This window comes from Varroa jacobsoni, unplaced genomic scaffold, assembly GCF_002532875.2.
Source record: "Varroa jacobsoni isolate VJ856 unplaced genomic scaffold, vjacob_1.0 scaffold_1287, whole genome shotgun sequence".
Taxonomy (NCBI): domain Eukaryota; kingdom Metazoa; phylum Arthropoda; class Arachnida; order Mesostigmata; family Varroidae; genus Varroa; species Varroa jacobsoni.
This window is the reverse complement of record NW_019214189.1, coordinates 1-24,428: the sequence shown is the minus strand read 5'-3', so window position 1 is coordinate 24,428 and position 24,428 is coordinate 1. Positions and strand designations below refer to the sequence as shown.

The 24,428-nt window shown below is 41.8% G+C and overlaps 2 protein-coding genes and 2 long non-coding RNA genes across 18 annotated transcripts in view; 2 read left to right on the top strand and 2 right to left on the bottom strand.

Moving 5' to 3' along the window:
* LOC111268450 (P protein) overlaps positions 1-748 on the bottom strand; it is a 53,955-nt gene extending 53,207 nt beyond the window's left edge. For 7 of the 11 annotated variants that reach the window (XR_002685232.2, XR_002685234.2, XR_002685233.2 and 4 more), the window contains exons 1-2: positions 605-746; positions 302-393 (exon numbers count right to left, since the gene is read on the bottom strand). Coding sequence is in view for 8 of the 11 variants with exons in the window: in XM_022847433.2 (XP_022703168.1) it covers positions 302-393; positions 605-631 (119 nt within the window). In the remaining 3 variants the exon portion in view is untranslated. Of the gene's footprint in view, positions 1-301; positions 583-604 lie in introns of those variants that run through there. The other 4 variants (XM_022847441.2, XM_022847439.2, XM_022847436.2 and 1 more) reach the window with 4 other exon arrangements.
* LOC111268452 (uncharacterized) overlaps positions 1-10,256 on the top strand; it is a 15,981-nt gene extending 5,725 nt beyond the window's left edge. Inside the window, exon 4 of one of the 3 annotated variants that reach the window (XR_015314222.1) lies at positions 10,171-10,256. This is a non-coding gene — a long non-coding RNA (uncharacterized LOC111268452). Of the gene's footprint in view, positions 1-199; positions 272-10,170 lie in introns of those variants that run through there. The other 2 variants (XR_015314225.1, XR_015314224.1) reach the window with 2 other exon arrangements.
* Positions 1,857-17,067, bottom strand: LOC111268451 (uncharacterized). 3 transcript variants are annotated; one of them, XM_022847445.2, is made up of 7 exons: positions 16,825-17,067; positions 10,272-10,527; positions 9,497-9,758; positions 7,469-7,611; positions 5,859-6,063; positions 5,230-5,542; positions 1,857-3,282 (listed from the first exon to the last, which is right to left on the bottom strand). In XM_022847445.2, the coding sequence occupies exons 2-7, from the start codon at positions 10,498-10,500 to the stop codon at positions 2,974-2,976; spliced, it is 1,461 nt and encodes a 486-aa protein (XP_022703180.1). In that variant the 5' UTR covers positions 10,501-10,527; positions 16,825-17,067; the 3' UTR covers positions 1,857-2,973. The 3 variants fall into 3 exon arrangements, with proteins under 3 accessions (XP_022703180.1, XP_022703181.1, XP_022703182.1); XM_022847446.2 differs by lacking the exon at positions 16,825-17,067 and adding an exon at positions 11,317-12,767; XM_022847447.2 differs by lacking the exons at positions 9,497-9,758; positions 10,272-10,527; positions 16,825-17,067 and adding an exon at positions 8,554-9,452.
* LOC111268453 (uncharacterized) lies at positions 13,400-14,539 on the top strand. The gene is made up of 2 exons (XR_002685239.2): positions 13,400-13,438; positions 14,018-14,539. It is a non-coding gene; the product is annotated as an uncharacterized LOC111268453 (long non-coding RNA).
* Positions 17,068-24,428: the final 7,361 nt, after the last annotated feature.

The following is a 24,428-nucleotide window of genomic DNA, read 5'->3' as shown; positions in this document are numbered from 1 at the left end:
GTGTATATATATATATATATATATATATCTACATTTAGTATTTACTACAAAGTACGAGCATGTACAAAATCGTATTTAGCTAACATATGCTGTGCAAGTTCGAAAACTGGGGTTCTATAGTTGAAATTTTAAAATGGTTTTCTATTCTCATCATATTGTTCCTGAGTAATGACAGACACTTTATCGTTTTATCAACAAGGAAGCATTCAGCTTACAAGCGGCAGCCATTAGCAGATGCAGACGCATGCAGTAGGGCAGCACTGCGACATGGGGCAGGTGGGCCGCCTCTTGTTGTACTCACCCTATGTATATTCTGAATGCTAAATGGATGACATTTCGGCATTTGTCGCAGCTGATCGTCGGGGTCTGGCTGACGTCGAGGAAAACTTCGCTCTAAAAGGTTAGAGCCACAATGTTGCTTTTGCTTTACTATATGTTTTGCCGATTGTTAGCCTTGCAAGCGCTTCGATAAAATTAGTGTAACACATCACTGAGCACTACTTTATTCGCAGCTGGGGTGTGTTGATCCGGTTTGTTAGCTGCAGTATTGTATTTACTGCGTGGATAGGCTTTTGGATGACGTTGTTGCTATGGATGGCCTTACCTTTAGCAGGTTATTATGAAAGAACATTTTCCATCACGATTCCCCAGGCAGGAATGGAGCTTCTTTCCATTTGCTGGTGCTGGCAACGCAGCTCTTGGCATGTTTCCCCACTGCGAGCGCAGGGGGCACCCAGAAGACGTGGATAGATCAAAGAAGTAACCTGAGATCGAGATAGACGTCAGCTTCGCAGATTATGCCACGGTTTCCCGTTGTAGACAAGTTCGTTATAGAGTAGAAGGTGGCTGACCTGCTTATGGTATTTACCGATATTTTGACGTCCTCGGACTAGTTTTGTCCTTCTATAAGCTTGTACATATCCCCTATGCTGGTCTGTTAATCGCTTCAGATGTTTCGTTTAAATTTAGATCGTGTGTTTAAAATGACGCCATCTCTACCTTGTTATATTTTTATCTCGCCACTCGATATATCTGTACAAAAACGACATATGTAGCATTTATTACGTGTATAATATATTGTAGACCGATATGCTAAAGCACCTAGTTGCCGCTGTATATCCTGAACGAGTTACTTCTCGTACCTGCTGATTAGCTGTCTCCGTGCAGTGTTCGATTTTACGTCCTAATTATCTGATCGACGATTTTATTTGTCCACAAAGATCACCTATTTTGAGGCATGCATGGGAACGGTAGGTGACGAGTTCGGTCCATTCTGCTCCACACTGTGTGTGTTCAAGGTTCATCTATTTTACGCGTACAAAAATTTCACATGAGTTAAGACAGTCAGAGCGCTTGTGCCGTTATACTGCTGCTTGGGCGTAGTGCTCCGCCCCACGCAGTTGCCACTTATTGCAATCAAAAGTGTTATTATCGCCTGAAAACGCCGCGTACGGTTAGAAGTTAGCTCGGTCGCCATGATGACAGTAGGATGGTCGAGAAGGAATCACGAAGAATTATAACACGTTTTCTGTCTCTCTACCTTTGCCCCCCTGCCCGCCGCCCCATCACTTTCGATGCATTTCTCTCTCTCTCTCTCTCTCCCTCCCTCCCTCCCTCCCTCCCTCCCTCCCTCCCTCCCTCCTGTCTATCTAAACTCTCCCGTTTTGAGATGCGTGCAACCGACATACCACAAGATTGCCTGTCTGCTTCGCGATAGAGCAGTAGACGCCATCAAGCAACACGTGATCAATAGGCTCCACTATCCTTTTAGACTTTCTCGTACGTGTTAGGAATTAATGGTTTGGTTGTAACAGATAGATTCTAAGAAGTAGACAAATGAAATAAATATCTGCATCTATGTTTCCATGTTACTTCAATTTATTTTTCACTTTGTTGTTTGTCGGCCAAGTACCATAACACACTCAGGCGGATCTGCACCTCTCACGCTCTAACCCGCATTAAGCTGCTGTAAGAAATAATTTTTTGTCCGTTTTCGTGACGGACATGGCCTATTTGCACTTCTTCGTCCCTGTGGTTTGGACTGGTTGTGTTTTTTTTTGTTTTTTTAGCGAGTTAGTACAATATGTTTCTTGCCGGTTCACATCGGACCGATATAACTGTTACAAAATATCATAGAAAAAAGTTCCTCTAGATTTATTCTCACTTTTTTGTTTATCATCAGCAACGTCCTACCTCAAGTAGAGGTAAGTCGAAGATAACAGGGATATCACTTGCTCGTCTACTAACCTTCTTTATTACGATGATCCCTGTTCTCGGGCTATGTATTAAGAATTGATGTTTTTTCCATTATTTCCGTCTTAATTCGGCAACGAGTAATAAAACGTTCTCTAAATTTATCTACCTTTTTTGGTATCGCTTTGCCATGGTAACATGTGTTGCTGTGCGATCATCATCACCGCCGTCTTCCTTTGTTTTTATTCAATATGATAGCAGGCAAGTGATAAGCCCAGCCCTTATCAGTCAGGGGTGTACAGAATAATTACAGTATAAAGCACAACAATACAAATGTACAGTGCAGTTGCAAATAAAGAATACAGTATATAATAAATGAATAACAATAGTAGAACATGTAAAATATATGCATATTAAGTTGACGCCTATTGACTGGACGCTCTTTGAAGACGCCACGCGTGTACGCCGCTTCGTAAGAATACGTACGTACGCTTCGAAAGAATAGGGTGACGAGAGACGAGCTGATGCAGGTTGATTAAAATGGATGGATTGAGCCGTCCCTGCGAGACGATCCTATATAGCATATTTAAACGCACAGAATTGTAATGATCCATATGGTATCGGTTGTATTCAGGGCTGTTTATCGTTTGGAATTTACTTGCAAGAGATAACATATGATACATTGCGTATAGTCATCAAACGCTTCGGCTCTTGGACGGCCACTGCCCTGAGAACAATAGCTGAATCTCTATTCAAGTGTTTCTCGTCGATCCGGCTAGCCTAAACCTCGTATAAGAGATACTGCTTGAGGTAGGTGGGCAGTTCATTAAGTTGTGCAATTTTCTGGATCACTTTGTGGGCGTTCTTACTCAGCAGATGCCGTACCCGAACCCGGCATTGCTGTTTGAGCGTCTGGGGCGTAGTGGCTTTTTCAAGAAGAGCGTCGCGAACGTTCGGCGTTAAGACGGCGGATCTCCGAACGACGTTCGGGCTCCAATTGTGGTCGCAGCACTCAAGCACTAAATCGATAATTTCAGGGTACTCCTGAACATTTTGGATCGTCTTCAGGATGCCGAGATTATCCTGCGTCTGAATTTGCAAACAAAAGAGATTTAGCTGTACGCTATAGCGTGGCGCGTACTATAGTATTTTGGACGATCTAGTAAACACATTTAATATAATAAGAAATGATAACAGTAAAAAGTAAAATTCTGTTCTTGTAAACTATTTTTAATGAGAGTTACTTGTTTCCGGCCGGCCCACTACACCAAACCAAAAAGAAAAATCGCCTTAGGAAACGTGGCATAGGTTCGTTTTGTTGAATAATAATACTGGTGATATTTTGCTCATTAGTACAGGTTAGCACAAGTACACGTAGACGCCGCTTAAAAGACGAACACGAGTAGAACGAATGCTCTCTTATCACGCTGATTCGTTGTCACGTTTCAACGGTCTTTTCCACAAAATTTCCCATTTTTGCCATCGACATGTGTATCAATGTTAAGCTCACATGCGACGTACTTAAGAGTGTCTTTCATATGCTGATGTTACATTTCTTACATAGGAAAGACAAACATGCCGGTAACTTCGACAAATCATGGTGGAACAGATATGTTAATTAATGAAGGAAAAACAAATATTGAGAAGTGAACACAGGCTGCCGATATAGCGCAGGCAATGGCATACGCATCCTCCACGAAGCAGCCGCTGCAAATGATGCAGCCCATCTACGCTCCGTTTAGATCCGAAAATCCCCCTACTTGGTCCAGGCAACAGGTTAGAAACGTCATAGTTTCAACATTGGCTATTACTTAAACAAACGCTTAATTGTTTCATTAATGAAGCAGACAGATCAAAGGAGGCATTGATGAATGGTGAAACAGCACGATTACATATAGTCGAGGACATATTGTAGAAGTAATTTGATTTTTTCTATGAGTACTGGTGCGTGTCCAGTCATTCTAGAGGGTATATTGTATATGGTGCAAGAGGCTGTGTTATATGTACCTTTTGTTTGAAAGGAAGCAATGTAGAACGCATTAATTGGATTAGATCTAGGCGCAGGACGTGTCGAGAGAACCGCACAATTAACAGTGACCCCAAAGATGAGTAAGCTACTAATCGCTCAATTCTATATAGCGCACGCCTGTGCTTTGGATTGGTTTTAATTGTTCGGTACGATTGTCCAACGGAAACGGAAAGGCAGACTGCCAAAAATCTAGCTGGCAGCAAAAACCCGGGCATGATTTGTCGAAATTGTGGCCTAAAGATACTAGGCTCACTAGATGCTAGAGTGCACTCAAGGCACATCTAAAGTGCTCGAATCGCGCCCTACAGGACGTCAATAATCCTGGCAAGCTAATTGAATTAACCTGCACTTAGACGAACGCTGAGCGCAGCAGAGATCCGTTAACTAGCAATACAATAGTGCTTCCCGTAATTGCACCAGCGAAGAAGTACGCGACCGATTACGCAGTGCCATCTACCGCTCAGGGATACCGGAAGGTCATCAAGCTGATTAGATAACTTTATAAGTTAGCGACAGGCGATCCGTCGCAGTCAACTCTTTTGCTATTAGGATATGTTCATCCATTCAAGAAAATCTATATATATATATATATATATATATATATATATATATATATATATATATATGTATAAATAAATTTCTACACAGGGAAAGTCAGCTGGCCGCTGTTTGCGAAAAAGTACCAAACGCCCTCCCAGTGATCAGAGCCCATTCAACGATCTGAAGCGAATCAGCTATGAAACTCATTAACAAGCCACCTAGTCGATCGGGCGAAAGCGATATTTGTTTTTAATTTCTAAGGTTTTTATTTGAAGTATTTAGATTTGGAAAACTATCGTATGTTCCATAACTTACACTTCAAGGCGGAACTATATGCTGATTCTATTGCTTATCTTATAATACGATTTTGTTATCATTTGAAACAAATCAGCTTTCACAGTCGATCCGAAAGACTTTTGTGGGGTTAATGTTCTAACAAACTCTGTGTTTGTTTGTGTGATTATTACCTGAAGCGTCATTACAATTTTGGCGCCATATTTAAGCAGGATCCGGATAATATCCTCTCTGGGAACATGCCCACGAAAACTGTCCGTCGAAAGGAAGTATTCGCCAATAGGTGGCTTCAGGAAAGGCTTATCGTCGTCGGTGTATGTGATGAAATTAGGATCGGCACCATGGTCCAGTAATAACTGGACGATTTCCTTCGAATTCTCGGCGTGTTCCGATAGCGCGATGTGCAAAGGTGAGCCGACGATCGGCGAGCCCGTGTTGATTTCCGCGCCCCAATCAAGGAGAAGGCGGATTAGCTCGATGTTCGCCCTATATCGCGCCATAAAAGCACAAGCAATTTACATGTATAGTCCGAAAGCAGCGCTCGTGCGGTCTACGTCGGATCTAAAGATCCCCGTTGTTCTCGAAAGTGGCCAGACATAGAGAAAAAGCTCTGTTACAATGAAACGTTAGAGGCAGATGCTTCATTATTTCTGAGGAAACGTATTTGCCTAAATGGAGCCAATTTGAGGTCGTAGCGATTAGGTATGATCTCCAAATCTAGCCTACCAGACATCTAGTAAAAATCAATTAGTGCCGAGGAAAAATACATACAGTAAATCTAGGTGGTATCGGTTAAGCTTACCTAAGAACGGCGAAATCCAGTGGGCTGGGATATCTGTATGATGGGCTCATGTTTACACGAGTACCCTTCGACAGAATAAGCTTTACGGTGTCCATATTTGACGACAAAACGGCGTAATGCAACACTGATCGATAATCATGTCTCTCGCCGGCCATTGCGTTTACGTCTGCTCCAAATTTTATAAGTAACTCTACAGCGTCGTAACCTAATTATAGAAAAATATACAATATAGTATAATATAATTATAAAAAACGTTCAGTCTTTTCTAGACTACCTACATCTGATGCCCTGTTTTTATCTTCTTAATTAATATTAGTTTACAATATTTATTTTAAAATATAATATAAAAAATATTACTAATTATATTTGTTTAAGTAATAATCCGAAACGATAATCGTTGACTGCGTTCGACTGACAATACTATAATTAGTATTATGTTTCATCATCTAACCTTTAATTCGAGTATAATTGAAAAAATAATTTCCTATAGATAATCACACTTCATTAATTTCATTTGCAACAATGTTTGGCATAAAAAAAGGGCAGAAAATACCATTTCATCTCAAGGCAGAGTTCAATCCGCCATTGTAAGGAAATAAGCATATTTTTCCATCGGGACCAAAAATAATTCTATCGTTTATTGATCCTAAGGAAAACTATTCCATTGGGTTGTTGTCACCATTTTGTCGATAAACGTATCTATCTCGCTTTGATTAGGTAAAAAAATTTGACAAATTGACGCCACGGTAATTTTAGATGCTCATATAAGTGGAGGGATGCAGCTGGAACGGCGGGACATTACCCTAAACTACGTTCACACCTGTATGAAGCTTATGGTGTCTGTTCGATGTTCTAATGTAAGTGTTATTTAGTACAATTTCTGGTTTGCTGATTACGGCTAAAGTTTACCGTCTATAGCTGAAGAAGATTGTAACAAAAATTTCAGATCAAGCATCCAAGATTAGTAAACAGATGTAGACTGTTTCTATTGCATGACGCCACTCAACTTGCTAGCTGCAAAAATGACGATGGCAACGCAAGAGTTGCAGTTAGAGGGTCTCTGTTATCCACCATATACCCCAGATGTTTCTTCCAACTACAATTTATAGGCAAGTTACTAAAATCACAACCTGCAGTTAGAGGGTCTCTGTTATCCACCATATACCCCAGATGTTTCTTCCAACTACAATTTATAGGCAAGTTACTAAAATCCCAACCTGCAGTTAGAGGGTCTGTTATCCACCATATACCCCAGATGTTTCCTCCAACTACAATTTACAGGAATTGTAGTTGGAAGAAACATCTGGGGTATCCCAGACGTTTCTTCCAACTACAATTTACAGGCAAGTTACTAAAATCCCAACATGATACTAAAATTGCTTTTCGATACTCCAAGATGTTCGTATGTCAGACTTCTGGTAAATAAGTTGCTATCTAAAACGGTAAAAGGTCATTGATAATAGTGGTGCATATTTTGATTAAATATAGAAGAACTAAACGTATGAGACGTGTTCAAAAGTTAGACTTCACTGTACTGCACTTCATACCGAATGACCCATTCATTTTTGTGGGGTTTTCCCCTATCTAACAACTGGCTTCAACCCACTTGCCTTGAGGGTGTCTGCAAGCTTTCATCAAGGGCGTCAGTCCTGTTCGGTCCTTGGAATTTGGATCAGCTCCATATCGGAGCAGTAACTCCATATACGAGAGCGCCAGAGGTGAGATAAGGTTGATCTCTGCACCGACGAAGTATCTGTGTGTGGCCAGCAAAATGAAAGCTGTTGAAAATATAAAACTAATTGCAGCGACGCTAGTGAAATCGATTGGAAAAAATGCAAAACGAAACAATTTAAGATCATTTAAATAACAGAAAGCACAAGGAAGGATACTGCCAGCCGCGCAATTTTTGTGCGGGAAAAATTTCGAAAGACTTCATATGTGGCGGGACAGGATGCAGTTCAAGCTAGTGGGAATATGTCTGAATAAAAAACATGTTCTGGGATCGAATGCATGGCAATAACAACCTGGCTTCAGCTTGGAAAATATATCTTCTAAAAGAAAAGAATAAACACCTCCTTCGATTGCTGTCGTCTGCGAAAGGTGAATGTTATATAGTCCCATGACGACTTGATGTATGAGCTAATACATAGGGAAACTGAGTTAATAGAAGTAGGCTGGGGAATGATAGAGATCGATTCCTATCCTGCCCTTTCAGGAGAACTTCTACGACGTGGAGAAGGGAATCACTTAGAACTGCCCATGCGAAATTTAAAATCTGGTATGTCGACTTCGACAATCAGGTGAGACGGCTTAAACATCACCGAGTCTTTGCCGCGAACGTTTTAAACAAACGACACGAAACGTTCAAGAGTCTCCTACGGCGAACACAGTTCTCTGGCTCCCATTATGATTAGTAATCCGTTTGACTGTGATTCAGGCCAATAATAAGCACAAAAGCGTTGAGTGTATTCAACATATGCAGCCAGGTTCACGGACGATACTTAGACGGAACATAGGTGCCGCATTATATGACATATATACATATTGTAATTGATGACAATGCAGAGTAATTAATTGCCGAGCAATAGCCTCATATCGGCGCATGGTAGAAACATAGAAAGGAAGACACGGGACTATCAGAAGGGCATAGAAAGAAATAAGATCAAAGATGTACGGCAATGAATGGCATATGCACCTGTGCAAGGGGAACGAGGGTGGTCGGAAAGGCACTACCCGTAACCGTCTCATCTTGTCGTCCACAATTATTTCCTGTTTTGTCTGCTCAGCGGCACCGTACAGCGTCCGTTCTAGCTGCTGTTGTTGCCGCCGCCGTCGGCTTGCCGGCACTGACTCGTTCATTACCTCGACTTGAGTCGCCACGAGCAGACCCGGGCTCTTCTGCATCACCTCTGTGGCAGCTGTGGAAATTCTTGCTGCTGTTCGATCCTTAGAAACGGTTAGCCCCGTCATATCCAGATCTTTCATCAAATCCACTTCTTGGGTTCCATCTTCGCCTTGTGCCTCCATCGACGTTTCTGCAGTGAAGAAGGAAAGCGCTGCAGAAGGATGTTGCGCCGTCGCGACTGAGGATATTGCTGTTGTTGTCCGTCATGGCAACGGCACTGGTGCCGCTGGCGATGTGGCACACATTTCCTCCACCAGCAGAGGGGTTGATGGCGATAAGAGAAAGGCAGACGTAGCCGAATTAGACCAGTCGTGTGCGACCGTACGACAATAGTAGCCACTGTCGTCATGGCAACAAAAGCAGCATTCAGGTAGCCAGCTCGACAGACGCGAAAATGTATCGTATTATTGACAAATGCAGTATGCTGATGCACACGCTCGTACTGTAGTAACTACTCAACCCTGAAGGCCATTGACAATCGGTAACAACGATCTGTCTGGCAGTAGAACGCGCAGCTACAGGTACGAGTGTCAATTCTATTACAACAGCGGGTGTTAGACAAGATACTGGCTCGTTCTATGAGCACTAGTCGTCTGATTAGGTTATGCCTTAAATGAATATGTGATGTGCTTGTGATCTTGATGATAAAGGTGATGATAGAATAAGGTATCATTATATTGTAGAGTAGAGGTTATATGTTACTATATAGGATATCATAAAATAAAAGTGATACCTAGCGTTAGGGTTTGCGCCGTGTTTAAGTAGGAGTTCAGCCAATTCGAAGTGGTCGTTGCGAATGGCAATCCGAAGGGGTTCGTCCGCCATTGTTTGCCGTGGTGGGTTACCATAGTACGATCGGCCTTGCGTATCCACATCGGTAAAACATACCCGTGCACCGTAACTGATCAATAATTGAGCCAATTCAAGGAACCCTTTCTCCGCGCACAAATGAAGAGCGGTATAACCAACATCGTCCATTGCGTCAACTTGGCACCCTAAAAAATCAAATATTCCCTATCAGAAGCATTCGATTATATAGTAGTGGTCAATATTTAATTTCAGTTTTTTTTAAAACAAGCCTTTGAGTGCTAGTAAGAATAAGTTTTCGCACATCAAAACTTCCCACTTAAAAAATCGTATTCTTACGCTGTCTCTTGCCTAACCTGCATTAAGCGTATATGCGATATGATAATGAGTTATTGTGAAATTAGGCGAAATTGTTTAGCTGACGCATAGGGGTTCTTGAAAGACGCCAGAGCTAGCAGAGTTAAAATGCGTCCGTTGCAGCGCACTCAACAGTGCAATAACGCCAGCGTCTTTTATATATATATATATATATATATATTAGCCTCTACTTGGAAAAAACAGTTGTTTAACGCTTAGCTGGTTCTCTCATTTAATCCACAGGTACGGAGGCGACCCACAACAAATTAAAATTACGATGATATACTGTGTAGTATGGACAGAATCCTTTTGTTAATTTTTTTTTTCTGACGAGAAAAACCAACCTCTGACAAGTAGTAGTTCGACGGCCAGTTGGTATTGTTGGTAAATGGCATAATGGATGGGGCGGAGTCCCTGCGCGACCGGCTCATTGACCTGAGCTCCACAAGCAAGAAGTACCCTGATATCGTCAAGAGGCGCACATCGGATTAATGAATCGGCCAGCTCGCGTTGGAGACTACGCTGGAGTTCTGCACGGTGTGAGCGTCTTTCCTCTTCACTGATACCCTCCATGCTGTCCACGGCGAGTCGCCGAAATAGCTGCAATTATAGTAGTATCATATATATAGGAATAACTTAATTTCTTGCTAGAGAGCATCCATATACAACGGAAACGCCAAATAGGACGCGTTCTCGTTTGATGATTCTTTGAAACCGCTTCAGGGCAGTGATAATAATCGAAAATGTCGGCTTACCTAACGTTAAATTTTAGTTGGTCATAGTAGTCAGTCATAGCCCACAAAAAAGCCGTTTTTATTAGCCTAAAGAGGGCCTTTGAAATCGTGAAACATATTCTCTTGCTGGCGCCATATTACTATAATATGTAAATCTCCATTACTTTGGTGGTTATGAACCTGTAAGTCATTAGATTTTTTTTAACGAGTTTGAGTAATAGCTCAAAGAACTGTTTTCCAAACATGAAAAAACCATTGATGCGCAAGAAGACATCTTAAAATAACATTTCAATGTGTGCCAATGATGTCAGTGCAGCAAATTATATACCAGTGGGTTTGCTTAGGAATATGCTGACAATTAACTCGCTATATATTGGCGTTTATGAGTGGTACTTCTACGGGTGTAACAAAACACAATAAAACTAAAAGACGCATGTATGATACGCGGCCGTTTCATCTGAGACCTTAGTTTTTAGAAAACACATGACTAATTGATAAAATTATTTAACTGAATGCCCTTCATGAATATGGCACGAAAATAATCCTCTTCTAGCCAAACACGGCCGTTATTGATGATATGTAAAATTAGCAGAGATCACTCGTTTTCGTTGACAACTTTGCATTGTCCCGATGGGCAAAGTGATTCTTCACAGACCTTCGGCTCCACGTATGGCTAGGCAGCCCGGCACGATCGCAATCCCCATAGAAGTGCAGGGGCTGGGGGTAGTCGTCGTTGAAGTTGTAGAAGTAGTAGTTGCAGTGTTGCTCACCCATGTATTTGTCTCTGTCTTTCTGTTGTTCTCTTGTGCGGTGTGTTTATTTATTCCGAAGCGCATGTCAACTTTCTCAGCTGCATTGTTCACCATCGTTGTAGTAGCAGTGCCGCCACAAGTAACGAGATGTCATTGAGTAACGACGTAGTAGCTGCTCGCCACGCGTTTACTGTCGAAGCTCGCGCCGTGCACCGCGCGTCTCGGCGTATTGCCATCAGCGTTAAAACGGCATCGGACGGGTCGCCGCGGAGTGACAGACTGACCGACTGAGATGCGCTCATTCGCTACTGCGTTATCATGCGAATCTTTCTATCGCTGTTCCTCAGATTCGCGGAACGAGTAAAAGGATAGATGGACCAACGCGTAACGCCTTTGAAGGGCCTTATTTTCTGCGCTGACTGCTAGTGCTGCAAGCCTCAAGCCTGTCGTTTCTCACATCTGTCATGTCAGAGAGAAGGTCGCAGCTAGGGCCCGGGCTAGTTGACGGCCTGAAGGCCTGAGCGACGGCGTCTGAGCCCATGTCTCATTGCCAAACAGCTAAACGACACGGCATACGACGTGCAGCTGGGTATATTACGGACTGTGGCATGACGGTCGAGCTTCGTCGTGTGGACCGCGTGCGTGAGAATGGTTGTATTGGCTGTAGTGTCATAATTCACAATATTTGCAAACGCAGACTTACGATTTAGTTCGAATTTAGTTTGATCTGCCTTGATGCTAATGGATCTCAGTGGCAAGAAGGCTAGACTCCTGACGCCGCAGGGCTGTGTCAGGGAGGTGGTGGAGGTTAAGACAAGGGGCCCTTCCTAATCTCTAAGTTTGCCTAGTGATGTAAAATAAGATGAGCTGTTAACAATTTCAAACGCTTTATGTCGAAATGAGCCTCGTCACCTGAGTTACGTTGCTGTTTTTCTAATTATTATTGTGACTTTGAATATGACGCATAGCTATGAACAATTTGAGTGTTGATAAATTTTCCAAAGCCTGAGAACAGCTTTACAGTTGTAAACTTCTGTTAAATACTAGTTAAATAAGACGGTGTGCACACATACCGGTTCAACCTGTATTCGTTTTGCTTCGAATTTTTCCTTCGGCTCGGACCTGATGCATATTTTTAGAATGGACACCAAAAATGAAAGAAACTGGGGATGTTTACATTGCGTTTAACGCAAAGTAATTAGTAAGTAAAGATAATGACGTAAATAGTTGTTCTGATGAAACACTAGGAGAACACACGAGTATAGTAGTTAAATAATCACATAAATCGTGTAACTGACGTTTCGTAGCGGTCATCATAATCGCGTATGCATAGCGGCTATGCACAGAGCCGCGCTGCCTGGAAGGACCGTGGTTCAACAAATATTGTCCCGACAAGCCTACGCATAGTGTTGTTGCATGGAAGTTAATAGGTTATACGAACCTAATCAAAGGTAGGAAATCGGTTATTTAATATTTGCGAAACACAATCAACAAACGAGCGTTCTCAATGTACGCGTCCGAAATCAACGTTGCCTTGTGTATATATATATATATATACGTATGTATAGTATATGTGTATCCATTGGGTCGTCAAATCAACTAGCATTTAGGGAACTCGCCAATACAAAATGATCGCTTCAAGGTAACGGAGTAATTTAGCAGCATCTTGTTTCGCTGCTGACGAAAGACGTGTACGCGTACAACCAGCATCACACACACTTTTGATGCTCACACAACCTATTTCATCAGCCTCTTTAGCCGCTTGCTGTCTCAGTGGTGCGTCTCGGCAGACGACACGGGCGAGTTTAAGCAGACAGGCAGGCTTTAACGAATCGCCGGAAAATTCTCGTCATACATACACCGAGCTACATACACCCTTTCTCACGTTTTCGCTCTCGCACTCCCGAGTTGCGTATGTAGACGCCCAGACATATTTATATACGCATATACGCACTCTTCCCCTAGCTCTGATCTGTCGTAGGGGGCCCATCATTAGCCAGACCTTAGCCAGGATGAAGTGTGCCAGTGAGTAAACATATAACGGAACCGATTGAACATATGAAGACTAATTGACAAGCTGCTTCTGTGGCATAAAACTCCTTTGTGTCCTTCATCCGCTACTACCGCCACCGCCGCGTTTATGTCGGCTCTGGCGTCAAGTCTGTCGCTGCTGCCGGCGATAGTCGACTACTTTTGTTCGACTCAGGCAAGCCTAAATAGCTCGACTCTTAACCAGTTTGTAAAAGAAAGCGAGCCAGCAAGCAGTTCATCTAATGGTAACAGCAATAGCATTTAGCTCCTGACCCAGTGCTCCTTACCATCTCTGAGCTAACCCATTTGGCTATGATCTGTTCGCAATGCTCAGTGTTATTAAGCGCTAGTGCTGTTTCTTTAGTCTGCGTAATGCTGCTGCGTACTCGTGATATGTCAGATGACGGCGACGGAAACAGCGACTACTTTGACGCACGAGGCTGCGAACTGCATGAACTTCTGTCGTCTTTAACGATGGCCATGAAACAGAGTTGAGGCCATGGCCTACAATGATCTTCGATCTAAATCTGTCCGTCTGTTTGCTTGTGTATCTGTGTGTGCACATGTGTATAGGCGGCCGTACGATCTCTTGTTTGACAGCACAGCCGCCGACCACCTTTGCACCGCCGCGAGTCGTAGGAGCAGTCGCTATCCCACAAACATAAGAGTCTATCAGGCCATTAGAAGACCAGCATGCGATCTCAGAGTGGCGTTGAGACGACTACTCCGCGCGACATCATCGTCATCGCTGCCGGCTAGTTTCTACCACTACGCTTCAATGAACGACACGTTGGCCAACTGCGTAACAGGGCACCAACAGGACCCGCTAGCGTTAAGTGTGCGCCGAATTCATGTTCATTTAGTATTTTTACATATATTCTTATCGTTTTTTTTTAAGTTTAGATCATCGCACTATCTCTGTCTCACACAGCTGTCTATCTCTGTATCGATGTCGCAAGAGACTGTTCGCATTGGTATAGCGTCGTATTGCTTCCGTAGATCGAAGCTTCTTGTCGCAAGAACGCTATGCAGGATAAGTTGTTTCGTTCTACCGAGAAAATAAATGTAGATCGTCGCTTAGCCAGCGACCTGCCAGCTTTCGTTGTGTAAAAAGTTCAAAGGATAAAATGAGGAGGTTTGCGATGGGGTAGTGGTCGGCGGCGATAGAAGTAATTACTTTTCTGTAAGATCAAGACTCTAGCAAACTGGCACCTTTATTGTGCAGGCCCCACTCGGCAATATATGTGGCAAATGTGAGCTTCTGCAAAATTTATTCGATGAGTATTGTTCCGAGTACTAGATTATGGCTTATGGCAAACGACGACCGAAGGAGACTGCTAATCATAATATTCGTTTCCTTAGACAAAACGACATTAAAAGTTGATTTACAAAAGCGGATTTACATATTAAAGAGCAGCGTCACCGGTTCGATGAAACAAAAACGAAGGCCGTGGCCGGACAGGGAGGAATAGAGTTGTACCGATCCACCACAGAAGGAGCCTATGGAGTTAATATAGGAGTATCATACTGTACGTATGATTAGAACGTCCAACACGGTTGTGTAGGAAGCAGGAAAGTGATGTTTGTGCTTCGAGGAACACCGATCTTAGTTCGAATCGAGAGATACACACAAAAAATCGAATTTCAATTACATTATTATAGCCGATTTTTTTTCCGATTATTATCACAACGCAACAATACATGATTAAGTTGAGTTTCTCTCAGTTATAGATATTCCTCAATTTTTATGTTGGCCTAAATAACGTTCAAGTTAGGTCCTTGAGGTATCCGCATATCATTGTTGTTGGCAGGTATTGTGTATTTACACTAACTGCCCTTAATGTAATGTTGTACATGTAGATGACGGGGAATGGTCAGGCCGGTTTTACTAGAGGCGTGCGTGCTTCGAAATATTAGGATTTGCATACAGGTTCACGTTTGGATCCTAAGCTTGTTTTCTGATTTCGGCTATCTTAGCATTGCCACGTAGTCAGAGAGCAATCAGTATGTAAGCCTCAAGTTGAGAGCTTTGTCTTCTTGCATGGCTTTTCGGGCAAGGCCTGTGCGCAGTTGCTACACGTGACGCGTAATAAGATGAAATTTTTTTTTAATGAAAAAAAAAATAGCGGATTTGATAGAGCCTTCCATGAATTGCTGTTATGTAACATTCTTCATTTGAATATTGATATAAATGCCATGGACTGACGTGGCCTGAATTTCTTCGGAAGTTTACTTTTTGGGTAAAAGTAAGGCTCGCTTTAGCCAGACCGTTTTTCACCTTTCACTCCCAAAATACTTCAAAGTCTTCGGTAAATACATGTTGCGTTTGTCGTTCACGATCTTTATTCTTAACACCTACCATTAGGTTTTACCTGACGGAAAATACCTTAAGCAATTTGACGGCCTTTTAAGTTTTTGTGATACTACAGATCTTTGTTACAAATGGTATCGTTCGATGGCGCTCAGACGTGAATGTGATGGTGCTTTCAAGGCATCCTTGATTGTGTGACTTAAGAATACGGTTTGATGCACCTTAACCATAATATTTATGGAGGCTTCCGACCATCCCGGTCATTTATTACATAAATATTCAACGCTAAGATGAGTTGGATATTAATATAGAAATTAGATAATGTTTTGTCAATAGATAGACCTACAGAAGCTACGCTTCGAACTTCATTGTTGAACAGTTATACGTGTAAACCTACGTAAATTACTAGTCCTTGAAAAAGCTGTACTACTGCTTACCGCTGTAGGAACTATATTAGAAAAAATATTTAAATATTATTGGAGGGGGTAATCAAAAGGGAAACGGAAGGCCTCGTTTTGCATTGTCATATAGGTTGAATTCACCAAAGAAGTGGCGGGAATATCGTGACACTGCTCGAAAAGCATGAATCAGTAACACCTGTGCTTTTTGTCCACAACAAGGATATCTTATTATTAGAGTACGTGATCTGTTTTGTAACAATATATATTATACACAGGCTATTTCCTTGTTTGTAGATACCTCCCTTCATGCCAAACGTTATGTCAATACATATCGTCTCAACTCGATGTTTCAGAGAAAACTCGTCAAAAACAACGATACTTAAAGCACACGATATGTACGCTGTGTGGTTTCTGAACACTGCGTAACACGGATGAAAGTGGGCATTAAGGAACGTATTGACGTAGCGCGATACCCGTCCAGCGCTTCCTTACCACTCGATACACGTAAACTTTCATATCCGATAGTAGATCTGATCACACTACCACTTTCACCTTATGACAACAGCCAACACATCGGATTTGGCAATTACCACATGAGCAGCAAAGGTTGCTTCGTTTGTAGTTGCTCAATTGTAGGTTCTGTTCACTTTAGAATATGGCCAGCTTACCTCCCAACTCCTGCACCGGAAAGTGTCGAACAAGTTGACCTATTCACGTCGTAATTAGAAGCACTTCAGTGTTCCTCACACGAACTTGCCGCGAAGCAAATTTCCAGTAAGTTAAAATGCTCTATATGGCGGCGCTGTCAGCTAGGCCGGACTGACTGATGAGCGCTTTATGTTATCACTTGGCTTGCCTTGAAATTGGCTATCGGTGAGACCAGACGTATGGTAAGACTGTTATCAAACAACACTGCGCTGAATGTATTTATAGTGTTTCGGAGAAGAGCGAGTGAGGGCTGAGGTTTTAAGAAGGGCCCAATACAAGATGCAGCAAGAGTGCGCTGACGGTCTTCAGTGGTGAGTGGGTCAACCAGCAGGCAGCTGCCAGGAAGACCGTGAGGAAAAAGACAGATCTACGTACCTTATACCAGAACTAATGTCGTAAGGGTCACTGGCCAGCAGCTTACTAGCTCTGGCTGGATGTCTTTTTTCTAGATTGCCAATCGCTTGCTGCTGACGCTACTGCTAATGCAACTACTACGGTGAATATTTAGAGCAGGAAAGCGAGAGGGGCAGCTGCGGCAGCTGTCGTTGCTGCTGCACTCGAGAGTATTTGATTCTATCGAATACAAATACTCTCGGATGCAACTAAAATCACCACTAATGGCGGGCGACAACGGAAATAATACAGTGCGTCCACCTTTCTAGCCTTCATCTTGATAGTTTGATTCTTCATCGTTATACCTTAGAACAACGTTCGGAATAACGGCGTGTTACAACTGCTGCTGGTACCATTGCCGCCATAGCGTAGCTGAGTGCGTTTGCGACTTCAAAAAGCGTAGATTTCACGTGATGTCTGCTGTATCTGCGAAACACATTTGTTGATCATGTTATCGTAAGCCTGGCCACTGACCTGTATCTTTAAAAAGAAGTATTACTAAATAGTTTAGTAACAGTGTGCCCATTATTCCACTATTTTGGGAGTACAGTGGTATTGGTAATACTTAACCGAACTCGTTCGAGATGCTAGACGTAACAGACATCATTGGGACAAGGTCATGAACTGGGAGGACAGAGGAGCATAGCAAATTCATAAAATCCTAGACAAAAACGTATTGACCAGTCCTCGTAAACCGAAATCCCGAAGCCGAAATTGGAAAAGGAGGCACGCTTGTGAGATTTGCAGTCCATTGCTCGTGATGTAGCAACGATAAATAGTTTGACATAAAAGGTGATCAGATAAAAAATGCCAACGACGTCGGCGTAATTATACGACCTTAATATATGTTGTACAAATCGATTCTCATCAGTACCTCGGTCCCAAGATCAAATGTATGTGTATTTAGTAGAAAGTACTTCATTTTGATGAACTGAGACGTTTCAAATGCGTAGATGCGGCCTTTGTGTTAAAACACAATGTCAGGCTGTAATGAATCAAACATGACTGCATGCTATTTTAGAATCCGACGTTAAGGTGAATTAGATTGGCCTTCGGGGTTTGTCACTGGATGGTTGGAAGTTGCCCACTGCTGTCGCATGCACAGTATTTCAATCTGGGCATTGACCAGATATGATTCTCTATGCAGCAAATTTTATGCGGAAGTAGATCGTAGATGCAGTCTCTTAGACAATCTTTCAAATGTTTAGGTGCAAAAACTTTCTTTGTTGAACGTATCAGCTTGTTGTGGGCGTAGAATCGTTTTCTGTTAGCTGGGTTGGGCTGGGCTGGGCTGGGCTGGGCTGGGCTGGGCTTGATCTTTACGGTACGTTTCTCTTTTTGTCGTTAACGGGTTGTCCGAGAAATCATAGGGAGCTTCCTATTGCTATGAGACCCACGTCTAATCTGACTGCATTTACGTTTGTACAAAAAACGCGGCACACGCAGTCGCTTTATCTTGGCTTCGGCTGAGTAGGATTGTTTTGTCTTTCCATGATATATAATTTAGTTCTTGTTCTGACTCCCTTTTGCTTTACTTAAAATGTATCTCTCGTGCTTCTAAGCCACAGAACGAGATAGCGGGCATTAACTAAGCAGTTCATCCTCGAAATGCAGCAGGAACTTATCTGAGAATATTCTGATCACCTCTGCGAGTATATTTAGGTACGTGCTACGAAAAAGAATAAACCATTAGGCTGGTGGTGTTCAACTGGCCTGACTATACGAACTCGTTACTCAAAACAAATGTATACCGTACATTGTACGCTACAAATTTGATTCGGAAGCTTATAATGTCAGTCTTCCGTTTAGACCTCGTGTTGTATTAGGTTGAACTACGAGATCTAACCGAAGAAAATAGGTAGATGAAATATGGATGTTTTAAGCAGGTGTGTGTGTGTTCATAGATTTGTGACACGATGAGTTGCTGTAAAACTGGGGCTATCTGGGTCACTAAATACTATATTTGAGAATAACCGTTGCCGCGGAGAAGGAAAATGTCATACTAGTGTATTTGCCAAAAGCTCCTCAGTCTCGTAGCCTGAAAAAATTAGCTTCGTAGACTAATAAATCATTCGTTTTTGAGAAATAATTAATTAGGGGCACATATACCGTTGGCCCACATAGCATCATCAGAGGGAGCTATGTGCGCCACTAATGATTCCGTGCAAAAAAATCGAATAGGGTGATTAGTGGGCGGCCAGGCACCGCTGTTATAATCTAAGTCAAGCATTTTCTAAGTGTTTCATTTTTTTCATAAACAAAATAGATATTGTTATACAAATAAGAGTCATATTCAATTGAATAGCATAGTTGAACGTGATTGATTCTAGAAACCGTTGCTTCTTTGTTAGAATAACGGAGGATTTATGAACCTTATCCTTTGCTTTTAGGAATGATATTCCATGACGACCCGACGTTCCCAGATGATAATCAGCCTGAAAAAAAGATCATTTTCTGTGAACGTGTTTTGATTCAGCGGAGAAATACCTATCTTCTAAAAACTTCTGACGAAATGATTCCTTTTCACAATCTGGCTATGTCATAGTAGGTCATTACATAGAGATTCAGCGGACTTTCGAATTGAAGAATTTTTTAATTATATTATCAAAATGCTTTTTTTTTTTATTATATTGGAGGTGTTCTCCTCATTTTTTTTTTCGCATAGATCAAGCGATCTGCATTGTGCAAGCGATCTGACGTACCGTCACTCATGTTGCCGTATGCACTTTCCCTATCTCTGAATTTTCGATGTAAATCAACAGTGGATATAATTGATCACGAAGGTCCCTTTTTAGAGTAGGGAAAACCTTGTAATCGTGCGGACCTAGGTCGGGAGAATAACCGGGCTGAAATCAGCGTTAGATGCTTGTTTTCTCAATACAGGAAGTAATTGGAGCACGATGACGATGTCTGGCATCAACGAACCAGACTGCCTGCTTCCGGCTGCCATGTCTACGGTCCTTAAGTCATTTGAGGAGTTCGAGGTAGCGGCCCATATTCATTGTTTCACTTCAGCCAAGTACTACTATCATATTATATCTGAACTCAGCTATGAACTTACTCAAAGCTACTCGAACTCGATTTCTCTGTAAAGCGATGCCATTCTTTCGCTTGGTCCATCTATGGCTAGCGGTACGCATTAAACTTCACCTTGTCTTCAGTCTGGTGTTCTCCGTTGATTGAAGTTCCGTAAATTGCGCCTAGACTCCATTCGCGGAGGTTTATTTCCAGTTGGTCTCCGCATTTTGAGCGTTTCGATTATAATTCTGTAACATACTGCATGCGAAATATTAGTTTTGATCCTCTAGGCCCTTACATTCTGAGCTCTGTTTTAGGACAAAAAAACGTTTTCGATTCTTGCCCTTCGGGTTACGACACCCCTTCGCTCGCCTTCGACCTTGAAACGTTTGCACTGTTTACCAATGGCCGAAAAATTTCCGCCGCGCTATGGCTTTTAAGGAGCAATAGTCTGACTGTTGCACGTTGATTTTCCAGACATTTTTTATTTTGATTGAATTTATTTATTTCGGAGCTGTGACAGCTTAATAGGTTGCGATTGTTCTACCGTAATAGGCGACAAGCTTTTCTTAAGCTCTACGAGGTCTAGCTTTGAAGGGCCTAAAAACTGCTACGCTGGGGCATGTAGCTTATTTGAGCAACGCAGAGAAAGTGTAACGACGTGGACGCCATTTTGAAAAAGTCAACTCGATCGCATTTAGGCCTGTGTGATTTTCGTGGTTATTTATGTTTAGATGGCATATCCTATAGTTGCAATGAAGTGCTTTAAACAGTCTACGAGACATCTTTTCGTACCAACAAAGCCATCACCCCATTCACCCCTGCACGTCGGCTACTAGGCCGACTATCCGGTACGTTCAAGTTCAGTTGTTTAGCAAGCTCGTACGCAATTGACCCCGTTTCGAGTATAATTTTATATATATATAATCTTAGCACATTGAGCAATAATATAGTCTCTTGTTATGCGTCAAACGGACGCATGCGGATGGACGGACGCATGTCGAGGACAGCTCGTAACTCCTACGACAACCTCGAGGTGCCGTTGCAGCGTAATACTATGCTTCCCAAATTCACAAGCTGCCTCTCTAACGGAAAGGCTTCTACCTTTAATAGCTACAATTGCTTATTATACAGTTTCTGGCTGTATTCTATCCCTAACACCACGCTGAGATTTTCCTAACGTCACAGCATTTTCTACGAAATTAAGTGTGATCAATAACGATAGAAGAATACCAGAACAACTTGGTTAAAGCTATCATCTAACGAATAGTATCGAGCGGTCATCTACGGTGTACAGCGCTCAAATCATGAAAAAAATTTGATACATATGATGCATTTAGCGATTTTATACATTTTTTTGGTAACATCACACAACGATACGCTATGAAAACGCGTTAAATAAATTTTCTAAGTGAACTTACATGAACAAGCATAATTGTAGGAACTCAACTTTAATAACGACTTTCAAAAGGTAAGTTACTTTCGGTCTGGCGTTGGGGCGGTAGTCGAAAATCGAGGTAGTTATTTTTTCGTCTTTTATTGCTTAGCAAAAGTTCGATAGAAAGCGAGGATAGGCTCAAAGACAAAATCCAGTAGCGTAAATTGCACAAAATTTACAATCCGTGCGCATGTGAGAAAATCTGAAATTTGAGTTTTCAATGAGCATTCCCTAGTTAGAAAAAACAGAGTGACCCACAAAACCCGTGTCACAAACGGTTCGTTTCTTCCTTATGTCTTTTCCCTATGATTAATATATTTTCGAAGCGTCTCCCACGAGCTTATCAATGTTAAATGTTTTATGCATAGAAAAACACACATCCATCCAAAGGCCCAGTCTATCAAGTTAGGGTGGAAATTTTTTTCTCTTCAACCTATTTGTGGTGGCGCTAACCTTCTCTTCTAACCGTCCCTATCTGACTGTCAGTTCTTTAACTTTCCATTGCTCTCGTCCACTGCCGCAGAATTAACAAATCCCTGGGCTAACGAGGCCATACATTGATAAATCGATTTTTGAACTTTTGCCTCTCCTGAGTATTGTGATTCGATAGGAAAGGTTTAAGCTACAGGGCAGCCCCGTAAAAGTAGCTGCTTGGAGTATTTCATAGTTCCCAGATAGTTAATGTCTCATAAAATTAAATGTTGTAACTAGGCCATTTCGTGCGAGCCTTCTTTTTTGCCGAGCTATTTATACCGTCAAATGTTTGAATCAATTTGACCGGTCGAATGGACTTGCATTCACTGTTCTGTTGTAATTCCAACGGTGATTATTGAACAGCCCACCAAATCGTATGTTGAAACAGACCTAGGATTTAGCTGTCCTTTCTTCCTTACTGATATGTTAAAGGTTATTGTATGAAATTATTTTTAATTTCCGATATTGAATCTTTCGTACAGAATGAATACTTTTTACTTTTCGTGTCAAAGATAATATGCATATAGACGAAACGTTGATAATGGCCCTGGGTATGTTGGAGTGCAATTTACTTAATTGCCTTTAATCTATGTCCTAATGTATACAATGGCACGATTAACTCGTATCTGTGCATACAGATCCTGAATCAAATCGTCTCCTGAGTGAGCCTATAATTCATTGTTATGCATTGCTCGTACGCCTATCTGGGGCATGACTTTTGCTGTGAGTAGAAATGCTCAGCCGCGAAGCGCTAAAAGCGACTTCTACGAACGCAAACTGCGTATTTTCTAGCAAAACAAAATTAGAAACATCACTGCCAGTGGGGGCTTTTGGTTTTGTCATTTGATTATGTAGAAAATCACTACAAACTAACATAATTGCAAAACAACGAATACTGATTAATCCAAAAAAAGCTAGCCATACTTCAAATCAAACGGCTAATATGTGGTACAAGTAGTGAGGTTCAACGATTCGAGAAATACTTTCTGACCGATCTATTGTATCAGCTTAAGCTTAGAAGGAGAGAAATGTACAGCGCTGTGTACCTCGTAGTTTTTATTTATAATTATCTTGATCCTATAGACCAGTCAAGAGATCAAATTTAGTGTGATTCACCGTATATTCTTCTGTTGTGTTATCTCGTTCCGGGAAAAGCTGTACGAGCGTTATTGCTTTAGGTGTGAAAATCTCGTTGGAAAATACAAAACAAACGCATAAAAGTTTTCGAGTGCAAGTATTCTATGTAAAGTGCAAAAAAAGGAAAGTGCCATGCTGTCTAGGGCAAACATCTCTAGCCTGCCCACCTGCCGTCCGAGGAGAGTTGTATAGATGGTGTTTTCGTAGGACTATTTCAGAATTTTCTGTTCGCACGCGATGTTCAGTGCCGAAGACGTTAACAGGTAGAAGTTTTTATGTGATCTTTTTCGCATCAGCTGGAGCAGATGGGCACAAGTACATTGCGTGGTTCGTGTCTGTGTTCTATTGTACGCAATGTATATTCGTATCCACTGTGGAATTGGTACCCTGGCCCGAACACGGAGAAGGACGTGTTCCAGATGCGCTCGGTAACCGAACCCTGTGATCGTATTCTTGCCGAAAGTCGTAACCCCTGTTCGACTCGTGTTGTCAAGCGTTAAATAATATATAACAAAATTAACAGTATAACGATATCGTATCTATAACCAAGCAGCAGAAGAATATATATAAACTGGTCAACTATTTTTTTCATATCGTCTTCTTCAAGTGCAGAAAAATCTTTTGATAATTTTTGCTCAAAATGTCTAGAGAACTTGTCGAGTTAAGTTTCTAGTCAACAGCTCGTACCCACTAGCATTGGTGCAGAGATACACTGATTAGAAATATGTGGATTTGCAAGCTGACGCGAAAACTAGTGAAATTGTGAGAATTTATAATGAAGCCTTAAAAACTGATAGCTGGCCCAATTGCCACGGATACTTTGGCCTTTCGTTCGATTTAGCTCCACCTATCTAGAAAAGCCTCGCTGATTTTCTATTATCCGAGAACAATCAACAATGCAAAACAGGCCTATCTTATATTTAACCACGACCCTATATTACTAAATGGAACCGACATGACACATGTTTATTGATAAGTAGGACGCGGCATCTGGCCTATAATGAAAATAATTACTGAAAATGTGTTATATAATTCGGCACTACTGAACGTGTGAAATAATTAGATCGTTCGATAATCTAATGTTGTAAGATCCTATTTTTATCT

Bases quoted from the DNA above. Each gene is read 5' to 3' on its own strand.
- LOC111268451 (XM_022847445.2), bottom strand. From the start codon at position 10,500: ATGGAGGGTATCAGTGAAGAGGAAAGACGCTCACACCGTGCAGAACTC. The intron at 5,543-5,858 runs GTAAGCTTAACC...GGCGCGATATAG, and splicing joins CTGGATTTCGCCGTTCTTAG to GGCGAACATCGAGCTAATCC. The intron at 3,283-5,229 runs GTAATAATCACA...TTGCAAATTCAG, and splicing joins AAATTGTAATGACGCTTCAG to ACGCAGGATAATCTCGGCAT.